The 22,701-nt window shown below is 44.7% G+C and overlaps 2 protein-coding genes across 2 annotated transcripts in view; one reads left to right on the top strand and one right to left on the bottom strand.

The window, feature by feature from the left end:
* The first annotated feature begins 280 nt into the window (after positions 1-280).
* LOC119457634 (signal recognition particle 14 kDa protein) lies at positions 281-5,288 on the top strand. The gene is made up of 5 exons (XM_037719266.2): positions 281-434; positions 635-707; positions 3,029-3,150; positions 3,233-3,265; positions 5,183-5,288. Exons 1-5 carry the CDS (start codon positions 411-413, stop codon positions 5,264-5,266), a joined length of 336 nt encoding a protein of 111 aa, XP_037575194.1. The 5' UTR covers positions 281-410; the 3' UTR covers positions 5,267-5,288.
* Positions 5,255-22,701, bottom strand: part of LOC119457632 (Golgi resident protein GCP60) — a 30,910-nt gene continuing 13,463 nt past the window's right edge. Inside the window, exons 5-9 of the mRNA XM_037719264.2 lie at positions 21,970-22,057; positions 19,360-19,597; positions 15,878-15,975; positions 15,064-15,250; positions 5,255-11,554 (exon numbers count right to left, since the gene is read on the bottom strand). Of these exons, the coding sequence (XP_037575192.1) occupies positions 11,316-11,554; positions 15,064-15,250; positions 15,878-15,975; positions 19,360-19,597; positions 21,970-22,057 (850 nt within the window). The 3' untranslated portion in view covers positions 5,255-11,315. The remainder of the gene's footprint in view (positions 11,555-15,063; positions 15,251-15,877; positions 15,976-19,359; positions 19,598-21,969; positions 22,058-22,701) is intronic.

Raw genomic sequence — 22,701 nt, 5'->3', positions numbered from 1 at the left:
AAATCCTCGCCTCAACGACGGCGCTCTATGCATAACAAAAACAAATCTCAGTATCTATGCTTTTGCCGTCTTCAAGTGCCAGAAGCGATTGCAGAAGCTAAAGCTAACAAGGCATTCGTAGTACGCAAGAGGATGGCCTTCAAGATTAGCATTATTGTTGTTGGTGACGTATACAACTGACACTGAACACAGAAGAAAACGTTTCAAGCATTTAAATTTACCGTACGTGTTGCACAAATCTTATTTTTTTGTATTTATTAACCACAAAACAAAAATATGTCTTGACGTACGATGACGATGATGATGGCCCTAAAGGCACTCGCTCACTCACCTGACTACTCTCCTTTCGGTCTTCACGCGTCTTCCGCTAGTGTTGTGCCTGCGGAGCTTGGATTAGTACTTGGTACACTATGGTGTTACTCGAGAATGAATCGGTTAGTGTTTTTTAATCGCTCTATTATCGCTATCGCAGATCAATGAGTAACCGCAAATGCTACTATTTCTTTCGTGCAGTATGTTCAGAACTAGGCGTCTGATCCGGAGTTGAAATGCATGCATGCGCGTAGGTTGCGCCAGTCGCAACCTGCTTTCGGTAGCCGGTGTTTCTGACCTGTCTATTTCTCTGTGTCTGCAGTTTCTCAGCGAACTGACGAAGTTGTTCCAAAAGTACAGAAGCAGTGGTTCCGTCTACATCACCATGAAAAGATGTAAGTTGGTCGACCCGAGTCGGCGCGCCGGGCCGAATGGCTGATTGTTTTCATTGGAGCATTGTCGCTCGACGACGTCCTGTATGTGTGACAAGGGATTTTAGAACAATAAATCAAATTGCACTTGCCTGATTGTATCGTGGTACAGTGAATCTCGAAGCCGCAACATGTAGGACACAACCGTGCTACTATATTGTGTGTCGTGAGCAATGCTTGAAGTTATGTGAACCACCTGTACGAGTTTCTGAAGCTCGATGGCAGTGCTGGCACGTGCAGGTTGCAACCATAAAGTTTTGACAAGTTTCCACTAAGGCCGCCTGTACAACGCTTGATTCGCCCGAACTTCGATATCTGGTTTTAACTTAATCGCTTTGTATGGCTGTAATTAGCTTCATTTAGCTTCAAAAAAGTTAAAATATAAATATTACTCGTGGCAAGTTTTATGGCTAAATGTGAGCTAGATCAAGTAAAATGCATACTGAAACATGCAGCGACATTTAACTGCCTGAAATTGCTGTATAGAATAAATTGGTTGTGATATGAAACACTCAGCTTCTCTAGAAAAAAAATAAAAAATTTGCACGCACACAGTACAGCAGAATCACAACGAACAACACAGAAAGCCACATTGTGCTATCTCAGCAAAGTCATGCAAAGTTGCAGAAGCTCAATTTTTCGCCTGGCAAACTCCAGTAAATGACGCAGCACCAGAACTTTCTAGTTATCAGTGTATGAAACTATGGTGTTGGCCTTAGTAGCTAGACAAGTGCACCTAAGCTGTTTAATGAAATAGACATCTTGTGCTAACCTTGTTGAGAGAGAAAGATAACATGCCTTTAATAAAATACGGGGATAGGAGCTGTTCTCTTAGTTTTCGAGGCAGAGGGGATGGTGTGACAGGCAGGAAAGGTTAAACTGGTGGTTCAGATGTACCATACCACTAGCTTCCCGGCGGAAGTAACTACAGCGCAGAAACAAACTGTCTCAGGTTGTCTTCTTTGTTGTATTTACATACCAAACTAAATCTAAAATGTTTCTTGTCAATATCGGGGTGTAAGAAATACATGCTTATAAGGGACAAATGTAACAAAGGTATTTTCATGTTGGATGTGACTTTGTTATGGCACTGTTCAAATGTTGTTAGTTAGGCTTGTTGTTACGATAATACGGCAAGCAGGACAAAACCAGTACGTAGACTAGAAAAAGTCAACTCTTGACTCACGGCTTAAAGAGCAGTCCGCTCACTCTACATAAGCACGAGGCTACCACACTGGCAGCCCAACACAATCTAAGATCCTGATGCGTGTCGTCGTGAAGCTTAGTTATGTTGGTTGTGCCAACAGCATCGTGGTATATGAACGCCATGGCAGAAGTGAGCCAGCACCGAACGCATGGCCTATCAGTCTACTATATGCTAGAGAAAAAAAGTGTTTTCAGGTTTGCTTAGCATATGGGAAATCTCTTACGCTTTCAAATAAAAAAAGTTGCAGTGGCTTAGCTCAGCTATGCCAGGATATACGTAGCGTTAGCAAAGGTTCAGCTGATTATTCTTAGCTTTCCTGGTTGTCTCCTACGCTCAACCGCTAATTGCCAGGCAACTACTTCGGGATCCGATGAGTCAAGCTTCTCCGTTCTTCTGCGCTGTTGAGCAGCATTTGCGCTCTCCTTCTCCATGGCTATACCACACTTGCAAACGCCAGTCAGAAGCGCAGCGACTCCAGCGCAGTGTCAGACGGCGACTGCACAGCGAGCGAGCGCCGGCGCCAGTGCGTCTACCACGGCTACGACGTCACTCCTCTGGAATGCGCAGGGGTGCCGGCTCCGGTGGCTCCGGTGCGCAAGCCGTGTGACATCACTGATCCTTGCGCATGCGCAGCACGGCTCTTGATGTGCCGCGCGAAACGGGCTTGGCTAGGCCAGTGTAGCTAAGGCTACAAAAGTAATGTACCGCACGCCTAAAGTACAAACATGTATAACATTTTGTGTAACTTGAGACAAAATTGATTTGTCAGATTGCGATTAGCTGGAGAGGAAAAGTGCTGAAAATCTCCTGTTTTTCTGTACTGGCTAATTATGGCAACTCGTCGACATCATCTTAGTCAGCAGGCTCTCTCAGTGGGCAAAGCCAGAAGCTCTCCAGGGTCTGTTTGTAATCAGGAAAAAGGTCTATAGCACTGGCTTCTAATCACCGACTGTAGTCGGTGTTGCGTGCAGTCTGAGGAAGCCAGGAAACAACATTTTTGTGGCACACGTTGTTATTGTTGATTTTGCTGACAAGTGTATACACTTTGTAACGCAAGCACCATGTGGAACTTGTGCAGATGACGGCAAAACCAAGCCAAAGCCGCGGCAAGAGAAACTCGCTGCCAATCCAATCCAGCCACCAGCGGAGTACAAGTGCCTACTCAGAGCACATGCTGGGCCAAACAAAATCAGCACAGTGGTGAGCAGGCAACAGTGCATAGTTCATACTGCTACTGGTCTTGCCGATGTTTAAAATCAACAACGTACATTTATGCTTTCAGATTAACGCCAAGGACGTCAACAGGTTTCAACTGGTACGTACACGATTACTGCCCATTGATCTCTTTACTGCCTTGTGTACTTGACTGCCTTCACCTTCAAGCTGTGTCGAAAAAAAAAAGTTCTTCGCTAGAATGGGGGCGAAACATTTAAAGCATTAAGTAAAGAGAAATCAGGTGCTAGTGACCACATAATTTTGCTGTAGTGGCTTGATTTAGCAAAGGTGAAGTCTTGGGTAACAGTTTTGACAGCTATGTATACCTCAGTAAAAAAGGTGAACTATACCTATAATGTGACATAGATTTAAAATTTGTTACTAGGAGCATAACATGTGAAACTAAGGTAGTCCTAAAACTACTTTGATCAGCTTGTTAACTTGGTCATCACTACCAGTGGTATTGCTGCTGTATGTTGGCAGTCTTTAGTAGGGTTAAAGGGGGCAGCTTCAGATTGTATGACTGTGACCAGAAAGTGTATCATGTATGCTTCCCTACACCTCTTATCATCATGTAAGACATTTCAGTTTGCCATAACAAGACAACTAATCTTAAATAAGCAAGAAAATAAACAATAAACTAAATCCCTAAATTACCACCCATGGTTCATGAAATGAACGGTAAACAATAAGATTGTCGACCTGTAGCTTCGTCATCTTCGTGGCATTCGATTGGTTGCAGCTGTTGATTTTCCTCCATCAACGTTTCCTGAACATCTATGGTCTGGTTCTGAACGCAGCGAGTTGTTGGGTTGAAAGGTTGCTCCCAACCCAACCTGCGAATTGTGAACGCCTGTGTTTGCATAATTGTTGACATGCTCTGATGAAAGGTAGTGTGTCAACTGTACAGACAGAAAGAAAATGAGAACACTGCTAATTAATTAAGTTTTGTTGAATGGATGCAGAAACTTAAGCAATGCGAAAAAAGAAAAGAAAAAAGTCTCTAAAACAGGAAAAGTGGAATTCTGCATTTAAATTATATTCAGAAGAGCAGCGCATTGGGCAAGTTGGTTTAGGTTCATGGTTGGGAGCAGTGCAAAAGATGAAGACGAAGAAAGCGCATCGACAAACACTGCCTCAGTCTCGCTTTCTTCGTTTTCACCCCTTGTACTGCACCCAACCATGAGAAAGACGTTCTTGTGCATAGCCATGGCCTCAAGAAATGCAGCTCCTGCCTTTCTTGGCATGCCATTGTTCGCCTTATCCAAGAATGGAGTATGTTCATGTGGACAAGCCTCAGATAAGAATATCGTTTAGATGGCGCAGTTTCATTTTTGCTGCTTTCTATAGACTCTTTTTTTTTATTCATTCTATATAATTTTCTTCATCCCTTTAATAAATTCATTGTTAATTATTCAGCAGTGTTCTCTTTACTGTTGTCCATGTGTAAAACATTACACTGGCCGAACCTGACAATATGCACCAATTAGTCCGGCAAAATAAGTAGACTACCGTTAATTCGATTCCGAGCGAAGGTGCTGACCGGCACCAATTCATTTCTATAGATCCAAACTTGTTATTTCGATCCTGAAATTGGCCTTTGCCACATGATTGGTCAGCACGCATGCACCTTGACCTTAATATTGACCCCGATAGTGGCGTCTGTCTTGACGGTTCTGGATGTATTGGTGTGGTTAGGATCATTCTAAAGGCAGTGCACTTGCCGAGACAAATGCTAAATCACACCAACATGAACACTATTGTCAGTGCTCTTGATGTCTCAACGGGTGGCGCTTAAGGGGACAGTGAATGCGTCGGAGACATGTTTAACTCCAAAATGAAGCAGTGGTTTGTGTTTCAACGTTTTTTTACGCACCTTATTTTAAATTTCGCCCGCTGGATAATTCGATCAATTTTGTCGGTCCCATGAAAATCGAGTTTATGAAAGTAAACTGTACCATGTTAGTGTCGAGTGTGGCATGAGAATCCTGTACACAGTTGAAATGTTTTCCTGCAGGCATACGCCAACCTCCTCAAAGGAAACATTGATGGACTCAAGAAGAAAGACAAGAAGAAGAGCACTGCAAAAGCCACTCAGTAAAGCTATTTATTAATTTTTTTTTTTTGTACAAGATGAGAGCAAAGCTGTCGTTCTGTGTCACTCTCGTTAGTATAGTAAAACCTGCACCACTCATGCAGGCTAGCAAATTTCTGAAACCACACAAACCATCCAGGCGTACAAAATCATTTGGTAATAACTTACTCATGCTGCACTTATGTCGTGCAGTATTACTCAGCGCGCAAGCTGGTATACAACCACTTAGCAAAGCAAACAATGCTCAGAGCAGTTGAGACCCAGGTTCCAGTATTTTGCATATTCAACCCGAGGGCTCTCCCAGTGAACTGGCCCCATCATCGTAGAATAAAAATTTCAACAGTAATTGTACAAGTAACGCTTTGTGCCAGCTTCTTTGGGCAATCACAAATCCACAGGTGAGCTTAGTTTAGTATATACAAACGAAAAAAAAATGCTGAAAGAAAGAAAAAAAGTGCTTTCGGCAATGATGAACTGGCTCAGTGTTGCCCAAGAGCGAAAGCTTGAGGGGTTTCTAGCTGTCCTTGAAGCCTTCAAATATAAAGCACCACATTCAGATTAACATTCTTAATGTCCTTAAACATTGTAAAGTGTATTAAAATCCTTGCGTTCTGTATTTTTTTGCAAAGCTCGAAGGATTTTGTTGGTAATTTGTCCTTAAAGGGCCCCTCTCCAGGCCTCGTTTTCAGGTATACACTGGATGTTTTAAAGCATCACCTAGGGAGCATTCTACTGCAACAATATTTGAAAAGTGTTTAGGGCCGACTCGCGCTTTCGCACGACTGTGTAGTTTTTTGCACAAAGGTGCACAAATTTCGGTTTACACTGGGTCTGCACAAGCAGTGTAAACCAAAATTTGTGCATCTGTTTGCGACATGTGCAATTTTTCGCACAACCACATGCTATGCAACAGGCGTATGGATTGAGCACAAGTTGATCCTTAGTGGTATTTTAGATGTAACAAATCAAACATCGAAAGCAACGGTATGAGGAGTCTGGCTACCTTCCCTGTAGCATAGGTTCTCTCTCGATGCCCCGACTAGGAGCCGTAATCGGTGCTCCTTTCCTGCCTCCCATATTGGAGCCCGCTTCTTTTGTCACGATCCTCATCTTTCCTCGCTTCTTGCTGTGCGACTTGTATTTGCAGATGCGTTTATGTGTGCTCCCGTGTTTCACAGGATTCCCCGAGTTGTTCCCCAATCGAAAGAAAGGCAACATTATATGCCCCAATATCCAATAATACCACATGAACAAATGGGGATTCTACAAAAGCACCTATGTTCTCATATGGAACATGTCCCATACAAGAACATCTGGGGATCCCACATAGAAACCATGTTCCCATGGGAACACATGGGACTTGGCCCATATGATATAGAGGAACGTAGAGGTTTTTATATAAAATTAATGGATATATGGGTATATAGGCTTTTTTCGATAGGGTCGTCCTGACGTGGCTATTTGTGTGCTGAATGCAACACGCATGTGACATCTCTCTGGTGGTGCAAATGGCCCGGCCCCACTGTGATGAAGAGTGCACAGGCTTTTGGAAATTTCAGCTGGTTTGGTGGCGTATACTGGTGCAATACTTTGCAGACACGATTGTCACAGCACGGTCAGTACACTACGCCCGTCTGTAATGTATATGCATGGTAAGGGGCCCTTTAATTTTAACAAAATATATGCCACATTCGAAAACCAAGTTCATCATATACTGTAATAGCAACTTTTTAGCAGTTTGATAGGTAACCCCTTTTTCACATTTAGCAATCATTTGTCGGTAACAAGAACCAGTTTGTTGCTAACAGTAGTTTTCAAACCATCCAAAGCAACGTTTCACTTGTCCCTGAAATTTATTTTTTAGGGCTACAAAATTCCTTAAATGCCCTCGATTTCTTCTTCTTGAAGAACCGCTGCCCTGAATATACACAGGCGTTTATGAGTTCAGTGCATGGGTTACGTTCTTGTAGTACTTGCCACTCAAGCAAATTTCTTTAATCATAGCACCTCCTAATCCCCACGTTCTGGTATCCAGACAGAGTAGCGATTGACTAAAGCACATAGGTCTGGCAATTGTTGCTATGCACAAGACGCCGCCTCCCTCCTGAGCACAACAAGAACAAAAGATTTATATCTGTAAATGCACTATGAGCGAAACAAGGTAAACAGCATTTCCAATCGGCACCTTCAATGTTTAAGGGAACTTGCTGCTCTGATCACATGCGATACGGTGGATCAATGCGTTGAAGTGAAGTTCAGTTTTGTTGCTCCCTTGTTGATCAGATAATTAGACCCTATCACCCCCCCTGACCCCTCATACTGATACCTGGAGCTCAGAGTAGCTTCGGTTTGGTATGATTGGAGAACTACGATTATATGAAGTATGCAGCATGCCCTGATTGCTATTGCACTTTCCACAACTGTGATGGCGCATGTTGAGCACCTCATGTACCAAATGTTGCATCAACAGGAGCACTATGTATGCATTACCCTTTCAGCTAAACTGTTGGTTTCATGTCGCAGTGCACGCAGTTTGCTGCCACGTTTGGGTGCATCACTTGCCCGTTTCATGCAGCATTAGTCAAGTATGCCTCGTCTGTGGTGATGCTAGACAGACAACAGTCTGTTTTGCTGCAATGGAACAGCGAGACGCTGTCTCTTATAAATACGGCGTGCTGTGTTTCGTTCACTACATTTGGTGCCGACGTTCCATTTCCCCTGCATTCTATGTCTTTTGTCTGGTGTAACCACAGGAGAATGCATACTTTGAATTTATTCTGAACTAAACAAACAAATAGTGCTCCCAAACTTGGCATTAAACTTCGTGCACTGCGAAATACTTACTACCAGTGCATGAAATTTGAGTGCGAATGAGCAAGCTCTTTAGCTGGAAGAATCATGTATACCGTGTAGTACTCCTATTTGCACAATGTTTAGCACAACATAGCATAGTATGCATAATGAACATATTACCCAGTGTGTACGTAACCGAAATTGGGTTTCCAAGAAATGACACGCCAAGCTATTCGCTCTACTATCTGCCATGTGAAGCACCACTGTCTGCCTTTGTACGATGGCTCAACAAAAGAAGAAAAGCTTGTTAGCATAAATTTTAACAGTACACTAAGCAGCAAGGAAATGGCTGTGGCATCAAAGCCATTGATAATTTTGCAAACACAATACATCTACACATGAAGAACTTGATGCGATATATACAGCTTCAGCGTTTACCCTTACACGGCCATTTGCGAAGCCCTGGCTGCAAATTATACAGGCCTTACTTGTGCCTTTCAGTTAACAATATCGCAGCTGCTGTTTCTCCTATTCCATTCTACACCTGCAGGAAGAAACCAAAAAGCTCTTTGTCATAAGTTTTTCCTTTCGAGAGAGACCTAGAAAATTATGTTCAGAAAGCGCAATGCTGATGAATATCTTTCCACAACCATGCTTACAGCAGTTGCTAAAATGTTGCACGTGTGTCGATTTCACTCTTTTTTTTTTTCAATGGTCTAATCAGCTCCCACATACATACAGAAGTGAACAAAAAGATATCCTATTTAACATTTTCAGCCTGGTGAGCCTGTTGCTGCATCAGCCCATACTGCTAGCCTCGGGCAATAGCCTCTTGAACACTCGCCACCGCATTATTCACACCACATAGCCAGTCCCATCGTCTGCAAAACCTGCCTATTCCAAAAATGTATCACAAGCAAACTGTACATCAATCAGTATGTCACAAAGCTCACGCACACGAGAGCGAGATTAGTTTAATGACAACTGGAGAAGGTTAGCCTAGCTGGGGCTCCAAGTGTAATGACAAGGGATAAAAGAGAAAAGCACATATACACTCGTGTGAAATGCACTAGCCCATCAACTGGAGAATGCGGGCAACAGTGAGCACCATAAAAAAGCAGCAAAATAAACGTACCGTTGTGCATCATCGCCCCCCCAACAGCACAAAATGTGTACGCTGTAGGACAATATCGAAAAAGACCGACTCATGGCTTTTTAATTGTCATTAATGTACTCGTCACAGAAAAACCACAATATAATATCTCTTTGTGCACTACTGCAATATGGTGGGGAGGGGAGGCACATAGTTTTCCCATAGCCACCCATGGCACTGAAACCCCCTGCCCAAAATTTCCTTGGTCTGATGCCTATTAAGTTTCTGTTAACCGATATCATCTACAACTTATGCTTATATTCAAACTCTCTGCGGTAACAGCGAGATTGCGGGAATTCAGTGCACACACTTTCAAAACCACAGAAAACAGTGCTTTCGTGTTACACCACCAAAGGAACCTTAATGTTTCCCACCTTACCCCTTAATCACATACTTGCTGCACTATGGTTGGGATTTGTGCACGTATGCATGCTGGGATGTGCTGGTATAGAATTCTTATTTTACTTTTTTTGGGGGGGTAGGGAGATCATAATCTGGACCTATAACTTTTGAGACACCTAGTCAAATCCCGTTATCAACAAAGTCAGATTTGGTACAAGGTACCTTAGTTATATCCGATAATCGTTTGTTTCATGTCAACATATGCAAGAAACATGTAAAATTTACTTCATTAAATCCGATAATTATTTAGAGGTCCAACAGTATGCCTACAGTGAATGAATGTTGGTTAGCTCATCAAGTGGTTCTGTTCAATGTCCTAAAGAGGCATTGCGCTAGGTGCCACGACACGCAAGAGTATCGGAAAGTGATCTTTGGAGAATGTGGACCCTGGCATGAACTGTGCAGTGCGGAACGAATGGTGTTGCTGGCACAACATGACTGCACCACGTGAGCAGGGAGGTGAAGTGGCACATGGTGAAAGTGTGGCGTATGAGCTGCCAGGCAAAAGAGGCACCACTTTTCCAGATAAAGTGGCTTCGGAACCCGCGACGTCGTTTACTGATGCTGGGTGCAAGACTCGTGAGAAGAAGAAACGTTGCCTTTGATTTTCTTTGCCAATCAGAAACCTTTTTGATTCGTTAAATGAAATGACATATAAACGAAAGTGTAGAGAAGCACTGGATTAGGCTGGGGCTGTGGCAGAACTGGACTGTCCCTATTAGCACAAACCAGGCGGCACAATCATGTTTACTACAATGACATCGAAAGCCGCACGGCTCTTAGGCACAGCAGCAGGAACAACGACGAGAAGCGTCAGCGACGAATCATTGCCCTTACCACAGAGCTGTGCTGTTTGTTGGAGGCACTAGACCTCGGTGAAGCATGACAGAAAATAAAAAGCATGCAAACGGACAACTAGGAAAGAATGCAGGAACAACACTGCACTCTTAGTCGTCGCCCGTTAGCACTCCACTTACACTAGATGACTGTTTCACCATTCTTCTACAACAAAACGAAAACTTTCCCCAAGGCATGTCAGTGACAACGAAAGCACAGGGTCAACCAGAAACGAGGCTTCTTGACCAGCCCTAGCACATTTTATTTGAAATTTCGCGCTTCCACGAGTCTCTCTCGGGCAGAATAAAGCTTTCAGAGAAAAATAAACGTATATTCTTTTTGTGTCTAAACTTTTGTCATGCTTTGGGTGTTTTAGTAACTCGTGGCACTGCACTTTCTCTGTCTCGCAACTAGTCCATCACCGGTACAATCACTTTTTTTTTTTTGCGCTCTATTATGGCCAGTAGTGTCCCATCAGCCGCACAGCTACGGAATAAATCGTATCCCACATCTTTTTGCTTTGTGTCGTAAGCGAAAAGCTACTCTAGTCCAGTTCACCCTGCCCTGTCAGCCAAGACAGATTTCAAATCTTGAACTTGAACGCAATCAGCAAGCCTCGTACAACGAACATCAGTTAACGTTTCAGCGTTTGCTTCTTTCGGGTGATATACATGTGGTGGTGGCGTGTTATAAACAGTCCTCCAATGCCATTTCTGTTGTCAAGACGAAACAGGAGAGGAGGAAGAGAAAAAAAAAAGAAATACAGCCGAAACATTTCCTAACGCTTTAGCTCGTCACGCTGCCCAGGTTGTCGGCACGGGCACTCGGCAACGGTCGCGTCTTTGTGGTGGGCTGCCAGCGCGAGGGGGCTCATCGTGTGTAGTAAACGCGGTAGTAGAGGGTCTTTGAGCGCCACAGGGAGTAGGAGTTGTCGAACTTGAGGAGGTAGACACCCTGGCCGGGGTACAAGTGGCTGCCGGCGTACACCTCCTCGTGACAGTCACGGCGAAACACCGGAATCACCAGGCTCATCGAGGACTGGTGGGTCAAGCCATGGGGGTCCCCCTGCGAGCCTTTCTCCACGTCTCCGCCTTCTGCAGAGCGCTCTTCTGCAATATGGAGGGCGCAAATAAGTGCCTCAGATTTGCTCCAAGCATTGCCAGTCGAAATGCACAGATGAAATTCAAACATCACATACACAGCAGAACCTTGTTGATGCGTTCCTCATTGGTGGAACAGCCAAAAGGCTTTTTGACTGTTCACTTTGACTTTGTTCACTTCACTGTGACACTTTCGCTTTTGTTGCAAGGCATTTTGGAGAGGTAAATGATACAAAACAATGCAAGACCAGCTCCGCGACTCTTAAAAATCGTGCAAACTTGCACCTAGAAAATGTTCTAAAACAATCTTTAATTAAAGATGCCATGTCATGAGTTACGAAGTTATGAAATGTACCATTTAGCAAGCAGCTTACAGGACGGTGGCAATAGAGAAATGACAGATTACAGTTAAACCTGGATATAACGAAATTGACAAATTCCCGAAAAACTTTGTTATAAAGAGGATTTCGTTATATGCAGGTTCGGCACAAAAATTGGAAAAAGAAACGCTTACCGTATGTACTATCGCTCAAGATTTACCCCCAATAAAGTTGCGATGACCAAAAAGTCCCAGTTTCGCCCAAAAGGCAAAGGTCTTTGTGATTGCGACAGCAAATTAGCAGACAGCTATACGAAGTAAGGTTAGTACAGTCAAACCTAGTTAATACGTACCCACTTAATGCGTAATTGCGGTTTACGTAGTCGCGAAGATTCCCCCACCCAGCCCGCATTGAACCCTATGTATTGGCTGACCGCTTAAGCCGTAGTCGCTCAATGCCCACCAAATGGTTAGTGCGTACTATTTTTCTTGTTCTACATGCACAGGCACAAAATCGGCAAAATTTCATGTGTGCAGACGTTCGATTCTCGAGTTGCGACGCCCGGACGACAGGTCGCCAGCGATAGTGAACTAACAACATGGCCACCATGACGTATTTTCCTGCCGATTGCCGCGCACAAAGGTATGGCCTTCGAGATAAGTTCCCAGTAACGCGGAGAAGCTGCCGGTAGGGGGTGCGAATTCGCTGTCGCCGTCATGCTATAATCATAGCATGACTATAGTCATGACTATGACTATAGTCATGCTATAGTCATGGCTACGTGGCGTATGCCACCGCCCGATTTAAAGGGTTCAGCCTCATCCATCCATCCATCCATTCGTCGGAGTAGTAACCGCGCAGAAGCACATTTTCTTGCGAAGCGCATTTGTGCCGTCCCCGTGGACGTCACTTTGAGGTTCCCTGTAAAGTCCAAACACGGCAACATCGTCGCCGCGCGCCGTACGCTGTGTGTGTGAGTGAAAGCTTGCGGGGGTCAGCTGACTCAATCTCGCGCGCGTGAGGAAGAGGGGGGCGGAAGTGCGCTTCTGCGCTAGGCACGGCGGGGGAGGCGTTTGCTTCGGCAGCGGCCGCCCTATCTTGAAAGTGATCTGCAATGTGGAAAAAGTGTGCACCTGCGCGGGCTTATCTTCAAAGCGAACTGCAGACAAGGTCAATATCCCGCGTTTCTTTGCCGAAGCACTCCGCACCGCCGCCGCTTCGCATTCCAGCGCGGCAGAGAAGGTGCTTTCGGTTGCTGCTCGCGCAAAAATGACAAAATTTGGGGCGAAATCTCTAGGTTGTCGGCGGGGAAAATTCGTTATATCGAGGGGGTCTCCCGCTGCCACTTCGTTACTTAGAGGTTTCAAATACATGCGCTTCTATGGAGTCACGGCGGGTAATACAAAAACTTTGTTATATCCAGGAATTCGTTATATGGAGGTTCGTTATAAGCAGGTTTAACTGTAGTACTAGATGCACAGAAAGTAGAATCTCATTATGCATACAACGTTAGTACACTAGACAGTTTTATTTCTTATTTCTGAAAGACTCCAGGCTTGCAATTACTTCTGAGAGCCTCTTCTGGCTCTTCAACAGTGTCTCGCTGCTCTCGATGTCGTAGCAACATTTTTTAATCCCTATGAAAGGAGTTCAGCACCTGTTTTGGTCATTTGATTTCATCACGAAGATTCTCATCTGCCTTTTTTTCCTGGCAAATCAGAATCACCCGAGTTTCTATTGCGTTTTGTGCTCTCTACTGATGCCTCCACATTTAGTCGCTGCTGCTGTTGCTTGTGGGCGACCTTTTGCTGCTCTGAGATGTGTGGCTTAGTTGAATCGCCACACTCGCAAGGGCGGGAACGATGCACCCTGCTTTGTTCTTCTCACGAATCAACATGCGGATGCAGATTCTTTACTGAAAATGCCGATGCACAACCATACATAGGCTGTAATAAAGCAATGAAAGTACGTATAAGTTCTGGTTTTGTTTTCATAATTATCACCACCAGACCTACAGCAGGACTCTCAGGATCAGGCATTGTTAAAGTGAGGCTTTTGTAGCAACAAGTAGCAAGATTTGCTATCTGTAGCAGTTCGGAGCAAATGTAGCAGCAGTTCCACCACTGGTTCCTGTTTGCTGTGCTTTACCAGCTCTTCCACTTTGAAACGGTGGTCCTGTTTGGTTCCCATAGGGATGCATACATTAGCTTCCCATTTATCATGTTTCCCTTTGTGTTTGTTACATCTAAAAGCTGCACTACAAACGAAGCATTGTCTGTTGACGGTATTACAGGCCATAGGGACTATGGCCACGTAGCACAAATCAACAAAAATAAGGGGAGGAACAAGGTGACTGCTCACCTTGTCCCTTCCTGCCCTTATTTTTGTAGTTTTCCACTAAGGAAATGGCTGTAGTACAGTATGAACCCGACCAGCCCAGCAACAAGCATTACTGTTGATGGTACCTACACTGACTGCCACATGGTGCCGAAAACGGTCACTTCACAGTGCAAGAGGTGTAGGAGCTTGAGAATGCTATGTCACAAATGGAAGCCTATGTCATGTATGAAGAATCACATCCTGCGATAGTGTTGGACATTCGACACCAATTTCAATAAATATGACTCATGACGTCCAAAACAAAAACGAGGTGAGGGCACAAGCAATTGACCCCACCCCCCCCACCCATGTTGTCAGTCGCTATTGTGGCCTTTGGACAGCACTACCTTGCGCAGTTACTTCAATATTACGTGGCTGAGCAAAAATTGAAAAGGTCTGCCAGTGCTCGAAAAAAGGCTAATATCAAACATTCAAACGCAGCGCTAATGGAAATCACAAACAGTTGTGACTGCAAAAAAAACAAAAATGTTGAATGCTCAATCTAACCATCGGGCAGCGATAACGAGCTTTATTTATAGCAGGTTTTCAATACTTTGATGGCTTTCTATTCCATTTGAAAGAAAATTTTGTGGGAGTGGAGCCTTTTTTTTTTTTTTCCCTCATATGTAGTGCTTGTCACAAGCTGTTTAATGACTTCTCGCCGCTATCGTTGCAATTTGAGTGTTGCTCGCTCGTATTTCTGGGCACAAGTCTGCCCAATAAAAGAGATTCTTAACTCAGTCTTGGCAGTGCAGCATTCTTTGCCATCACAACAATGCAATAAAATAAGTTTTCTTCAAACAGATCAGAGCCACTCACCTTCTTCCTCCTCATCTTCTTCTTCACTCTCGCTGACGTGCACAGACATCTGGTTGCCTGGTTCGGCAGTCCATTCAAAATAGATGCCAAAGCCCAGGTCATAGCTGTCCGTCGCGAACTCCCAGAAGAGACAGTTGCCGTTGGGATGCGTCGGTACACGCACGGTCACCACTTCGCCATGACCCACCTGCAGGACACCAGGAGAGTTTAGCCTGTCCCATTTATGGATTGTTTATGGAATCCTTAAACATCCACAAATGTGGACAACAGCAGCAGCGGTTCTGGTAGAGACATCTTGTGACCCTTTGTCCAACCACAATGCATTAGAAAGGTTTGTGTTCTATGAGTGTTATAGCCGAAGGTGGGAAAAAAAGACAACACCATAAAATATTGAGCAAGCGCTCACTCAAAATTATGAGATAATTGTGGAAAATTCAAGGACGGGCGCTTGCTAGGTCTCGGAGCAAATGCCCCCTATTTGCCTAAAATAGGGGGTGTGGGCACTTGATGTGTCCTTTGCTTGTTTTTGAAATGGTTCAAAAGTAATAGATTATTGTGACATGGGCCCATGCTTGGTATTTCACAGTATACATTAATGACTGTTGCTGCTGATGCCTTTGTATATACCAGCAGCTAAGCAGAAAATGGGCAGTGTGCGCTAGTTCAACTGAGTGTCACAAGATGACTCTACAAGCACTGCTGCCCAAGTATGTTATGTTCCATTATGCCGTAAATAGTGATACATATACAAACAGGCTTGCTACTAAATAAACAGGCCAGCTGCATGAGCCACTCCTGCCGTGACAGTCCTCACCTTTAGGATTCCGTTGCTGCCTTCCTTGCGGATGCCGTCTTTGAACTCCTTTATGTCCTTGCGGGTCCACATGGATGCCGTGGCAATTGTCGGCAACGCTGCAGTGGTAGTAATAATGCGTGCTCCATTATTCAGCTGCAACACAACTGACAGCACAAGTCAGGAGTCAATACAATTATTCAGCTTGACATAAAAAAATGGCCAGCTCAGTTGAGAGAAAGACCTTGATGCACCTGAGCAACCATTCACTGCAGAACTGAGCGATACAGCATAGACGGCTTATACCGTAAGTTTCCAGAGTCGTTAATTTCTGCACTATAACGAAAACAGCATTTTTCGAAGGCTATGCACTTGTGCAAAACAAGTAGACCAAGCAGCCGCGCGAGTCAAGAATTGAAGCACACGACCGAGATGTACTCTCTCTTTCACTGGCGAGGTGGTTCCTCCGCTTTCCAAGTGCCGTACAGCCATGGCAAAGCATTTCGTTGACTCAGCACCAAACCAGAACTTTGGCCGCCGATTCCCAATGAAACGGTGCTGGTTAGGTCTAGCTGGTGGGAGTGCTGGGCAGCATGCCATTGCGAGAAGCTCCTTCTTGATATATGTTTTTACTAGAACACGAATACACATTTATCTGGCACAAGATCACGCACACAGGCTGCAGTGACAGCAACACACGTGTATTGGGGTTCGCAGGCAATCAGCCGGCAACTACCGCTAATGCACATAGCAAAGGTTTCTGTGTGTGCATATCGGTAGGAACGGTGAAAGCTCACGTGTGGACAACCTTTCGAACTGATGAACTAGCAGAACAGAGTTTCAACTAACAGCGTCGTGGAGTCAAGGCCGCATGCGCGATATCTGCACCTCGCACTGCCTCGCATCGCATCACTCCTCCGCAGCGCACCTCGTTGAGGAACGTGCTTGCTGCCTCACCTTGTCTGCAGGATTTTCCAGGGACCGCATTATAACCGTATTTCGCCTCGCGTGTCAGCACTATAAGCGGTATGTGTATACAGTATAGACCACTATTAACACTCTATGTATATGCGTATCGCTTATAGTGCAGTTGCGAGAGACGAAATATCGGTTACAGTGCAGCTGCCTGGAAGTTGGGCAGTCAACTGAGATGGCTAACGCTCCCCTCAAGCCGCAGATATACTCCGAAATATTGCGCGCGCACCGAGCTCCGCATCACAGTGGCGAACAACCGGCATCTATACTCCAACGACACGATGCAGCCGGCGTGTCTGGCACTGTTAGACGCACTTCAACGTTGCTGGCATGTAAATAGCTCTATTCCTATTTCTCAACACGCCGGCCACACATCCCAGCATTCCTCGTGCGGAGCAGGCAGAACGACGCGTTGGTGGGAGTGCACGAAAGCGAGTCCACCATGATGGCTTTCTGCGCATTAACAAGCATGGTGTCACACACGCACAAGCATGAACACACGTCACTTGATGACCGCAGAAACTCGCTGTCAAAACGCTATAGTGAGGAAACGCGGCAGGAGCAGCGTGCGAATGGACCTTCGTGCTGTGTTACGCATTAGCGCAAACTAAGCCGCAAAAACACAGCACACGACGAACTATGCTCCCCGTCGCAAATGGCTTTCAATATACAGCGGCCCTGGCGCGCGTGCTCAGCCGCCCAGGCTGTCTAGAGTAGACCCCTCCGCTTCCTACCTTACCCCCGGAACCTTGCGCGTGACGGAAGATGGCGTGGTTCCTTCCCGCTTTCCTCCCTAGCGTGCAAGAGATGAGCCACGATCGCTGGCTCATCCTCGCATGCTTTCACTTGCACATACAGCATACGGCGCACGGCAACAATTTTATCGCCCTTGGACTTCATTCGGAACCTCACGGCAACAGCAAAATGCGCCTGGAGTGTCCATGTAATTGCTATCACAATAAAATCATTGTTTTGGTTATAGTGCAGTACGTACTGCTTATAGTGCGGATATTCGCGACACCTGCGAATATCTGTACATTGGGCTCTATTGGGAGATAAACTGGGAGTCAGAAAAGACCCCATTACATCCGGTCCTGTGAGATAAGCGGTTACAATAGTATATAGTAAGTGGTCTGAGCTGTATCTTCAGCTAGCAGATCTTGAGAGGAAATAACATCCAATGCAATCTGCTCCTTTAGCTGTCTACTCGCCAGAATAAAGGTGTGCACCATTTGTCTCTCGTGATGATTTAACAGGCATAAGAGTGGTGGTTTCTGAGCACTTATGTGCCTGCATTGATGAAAGGAAATATCAACCATGCCTCACACTGCCACCAGCATGTTTTAATGTGTTCTGTTTTCGACCCTGCTGCATACACCGAGCAAGGTTTACCACATGCATCACTCATCTTTCACTTCCCTTACACTCAGCGCATTAGGAAAGGCTACAGGTGGCTTAGGTTGCAGCAAGTTACAATTAGCCATAATCTTAAAGAAACTGCCAGATTCGCATTAATGAATGCATCTCTTGAATGATCTTTCGTAATTAAAAGCTGAAACTGGCGTGTCGTTGCCATTCTACGTATGCCATTCAAAAAACTTATTCTGTTGACATCTTGTGATGCGAATAGCGATGCCGCTGGGCCTGACGGTAGTTTGTTGTCAATGCTGCGAATGCAGTTTCTGTTTTGTATCCCACTGTAACACTAAGGCAATTTTTGGGATAATTTTTTTTTACACAGATGCCACATTAGAATTGACAAAATACGGAACTCATTCATTGGGAACTGCCATTCTTGCTTGAAAATCTGGCAGGGGCTAGCCAAGAAATTGCCTTTCTCGAAGAGAAATAATGTGTCTTCAACGTATTCACTGTCCCCTAGTCCCACCAAGACAGATGCTGCAGCCATTGAGGTCATAACTGGGGTCACTAATGGGTCATGTGCATGCATGCCAAGCAGTCAAGTTTGAATTATCCGGCGAGGGCCAGCTTCAGGATCAAAATAACAAGAGTTTGGCCCGTATAAATGCATGGGTGCAGGCTGGGATTTTTGGTCAGGATAAAATTAACCGCAGTAGAGTTAACGAAACGAAAGTCTACTCAACTAATAAACAAATTAAACAATGCAGAGATCACAAATAGACAGCCCAGTATAATAGAAAGAGACCAATGGACAGAACAGCAAAGCCTGTTTCAAGCTTTCAATCCTGGAATGCCCAACATATCATATATACTACACCAAGTTTGGTACACCAATATTCGTATTTAGGCACGGGAAATTCGGCAATAGCCTATAGGAACATTTTTGATGCAATGGAATGTGTTTTCAGTTGAATTAAGTTTTGATGTGAATAACCTTTTTTTTTATATATAAATGCACTCTCCATGGCCAGAAGTAAAGCTGAACAAGTCATTATAATTTCTCTCGATGTAGAACTGTGTTCAGGCGTTACGGGGCTAACTGCTATGGCAGTGAAACAAATCCTTGTTTTAGACACGAGATGCAAAATACAGAGCCCACCACACACCCTGGCCACCTTCCTCGGTGGACTCCTCGTCAGCCGAGCTGTCTCCCTCTTCGCCCTTGGTGTCGCCATCGCCCCCGTTAGCCACCACTGGCTGTGGATCTGCTGGCGGTCGCCCGTCGGCCGTGTCGCCCCCGTCGGCCATCGCTGTCTGCTGCTGCTGCTGCTGCTGCTGGTTGAGCACCTGCTGCATGTACTGGTGATAGTGCTGCTCCTGTAGCTGCCGGATCAGCACACCTTGCTGTAGGAAAGAGACAGCGCATTGAGCGCACATTTGGGCAACAGACGCAATCGTGCTCACTGTCTCTACGCGAGAGCATTCACGCAGTATATTCCAGAGCACCAATCCAACAAAGTTTATTTGCAACAAAAATGTTTTTTGCGAGGAGGGCCAGGGGAAAAGCTGTGCAAGAAGCTTGAGAGATCCTGGCCTATACCTGTACACACAGGATAAACAGCAGTGGCTGCGATATAACAGGCGCAGTTATACAAAGTTGAAATACTATAAGAAAACAATGAAATGCATTATAAACCGCGATATGTGCGTTTAAAAGAAAGTTTAAATTTGAAAATTACAAATCTGTTTCTAGCTCTATGAAAGTAATAGTATTAGAATCAATGTTGTTCTCCCCAGAAAATGTAAGTTTACCGACAGAACATCTGTTCTCTCCGACTTGTACAACATCTATTTGCATGCCATTGTTCCGTATGTCGGGCAGTGTGCACACTGCAAATTTGGTGGTAAACTTGCTATAATGTTTGGGTGTGTTATCATTTTTAGCCATTGAACTCTATAGAGTCAATAATTAAAACATTGATTGGATGAGAACAGTGTTATGCTTTTTGGAATCAGCTTGTATGAGGATGGTACAGAACCTTGCAAACAATACGTAAAATTATATTTTTTAGGACCTTCAGTTTAGTTTGTAGCTGTTGCTCATACAACAGTTCCATTACTCGACTAAGTTTACTAATCCATAACTCTGTGCCAAAAATGGACATCACAGCTCTTTAAACTGCATCTGTTGGAGCACCTCAAGCAGATAAATCTGATAAAAGAGTTTACAGCTTACGCAAAACTGTTATTATGCTTACGAGGGTTTTGCAAAAAGCCTACTCACAATCAAAAGCCTACTCAGTGCTGCCATAGCACACAAAACAAGAAATTAACGCACATAGCAATACATAATTTTTTTCCCCACTATAGATGTTCTAATATGTGCAGTTGACAGACCTGTGATATCGTGATTTATTACCAAGTTACAGAGTTGTAAAACTGATTATTTTTTTTCTTTTCTTTCCCTCCGGTATTCAGACTATTTACATAAAAGCATTGATGGTGTGAATAGAACACCTACTTCCTAAAGCCTGTAAGTTATTACTTTTTTCTTAAATTGCAATAAACCTCACTGAATTAGGCACTGTGGATGTCGTGTAAAACTATTTCTTTGTTCGTATCTATTTAGACAGGAGCTCCGGAGGTAAAGCGTCCCTCTTTAAGGGCCCCTCACCAGGCCACATAGCAAATTTTGGTTATATGCTGGAAGTTGTTACATGCCCTCTAAGGGGTGTTCTACCGCAATAATTTTCGAAATTAGTTCATTAATAGCAGAGAAAGAAATATTTGAAATGCCCCGATCCCATCATTTCAGGAGGCGAGCGTCACCGTCAACATAGACACTCACTCCACTTTCCCCCCATCTAGCCTCCGCAAGCGAAATTCCTTCCCTACGTTCTCCCATACCAGAGCCAGAGGGTAACATGAAAATTATGTCACGGGCCCCGCCTTTCTTTTTTTTTTCTCTCTCTCTCGCGCGTTCTTGCTGAGTGGTGCACTTTCGGGGACAATCTCACGCATGAGCTGTTGCATTTGTCTCATTTCATGCAGTGGATGATTTTGCGCGCTCTGCACGAGAACACCTAATTAGCTGTATAAGTCAATGCCACAGTCACGAGCACTGAGGCAGATGCGAGAGCATGAAAGAGCATGATCGCGCACTGGAACACGGTAGAAAATGACAGTTTCCTTCTCTGCGCACGCAACTGCACGACGTGGGAAGAAGCAGACGGAACGGAAGTACATCTCTCCTGCTACGGTACGAAGCAAAACAAAAACGCGCAGGCATTCGGCCTTTGTTTTATTATTTCCCTAAACGTTTATTCATCTATTGAAGCAACAGATAAAACAAATAACTGCTGTTGCCTCGAATAATTCACGAAGTCACGTGTCACTGCAAGTGAACAGTACTGCCGTGTACATAGGCGCACTTGTGCAATTTATGTTGACTCTCCGGCTGGCAGCGCAGCGCCCGCGAAGAGAAGGGCAAACAGTGTTTGGTTTGAAATTTAAGCTCTTTCCACAGCACGTAGCAATATAATACTTAGCAGACACGATCGTTAGCGCGCATCGTATGCACTGCACTTGTCAGCTCAAAATGGCCAGACCTGGTGAGGGAGGCCCTCTATTGGCCAGACTTTCCCTCAGATGATGGCACAGCTCTTTATACTATGCAGCAGCAATGCTACCACACAATGCAAATGAAACCCGCCATACCGCAGCAGATTGCACCCGGTTCTCCATACGCATCATTGGTCATAGATGAGCACACTGACCTGTTCAGGGTTGCCAGGAAACTGCTGCTCAGCATAGGCCTTGAACTGGTGATAGGTCTGCCGGTTGAGTGCCTCCTGGATTAGCCGCCTGAAGGAAAACACAAGGAAACATTTGACATTCTGCCCAGCACTGTCTGCACATTCATGTGATTCAAGGGACACTAAAGAGGAGTAAAACCTCGTTATAACAAAGTCACGTCCGACACTAAACTACCTTCATAATAACCGATATTCATTATAAGCAGGTATTTGTTGCATGCTGGTATTTATGAGAAATGTTGTACATTTACTTCATTACATCCGATTATTTGTTATATCCGAATACGTTATAGAGATTCAATTGTGCTGCTATACTCGAGAACGGGATGTCACCTTAACTCTTTCCATACCGCGCCCATTGGGCATGGTTAGCTCATTATCTATGTTTGAAACGTCGCTTTCGAGACCTTCCGCGCCACTCATAGACATACTGCGCCATCGGACGAGAAAGAAGAGAAACTATATTTGTTTTCCAGGCAGTTCGCTTTTTCCTGCCAAGCGGTAATTTTTAAATGCCCTTCGAAGTTTCGCGTTCGTCAAAGCAGAACGCAATAACGTCCGGCTCTGGAAACGGCGCGCGCGCTTCGGGAGATCGCAGATATTGCGATTCCGCTGCCTCTGCGGCTGATTTGATCGATACATCGAATAGCAGCGAGTCAGAGGACGCTGACTTTTCGTCGGACTTTGAGTCTG

The sequence above is a fragment of the Dermacentor silvarum genome, chromosome 7 (assembly GCF_013339745.2).
Source record: "Dermacentor silvarum isolate Dsil-2018 chromosome 7, BIME_Dsil_1.4, whole genome shotgun sequence".
Classification (NCBI taxonomy): domain Eukaryota; kingdom Metazoa; phylum Arthropoda; class Arachnida; order Ixodida; family Ixodidae; genus Dermacentor; species Dermacentor silvarum.
This window is presented reverse-complemented; position numbering and strand designations above follow the sequence as displayed.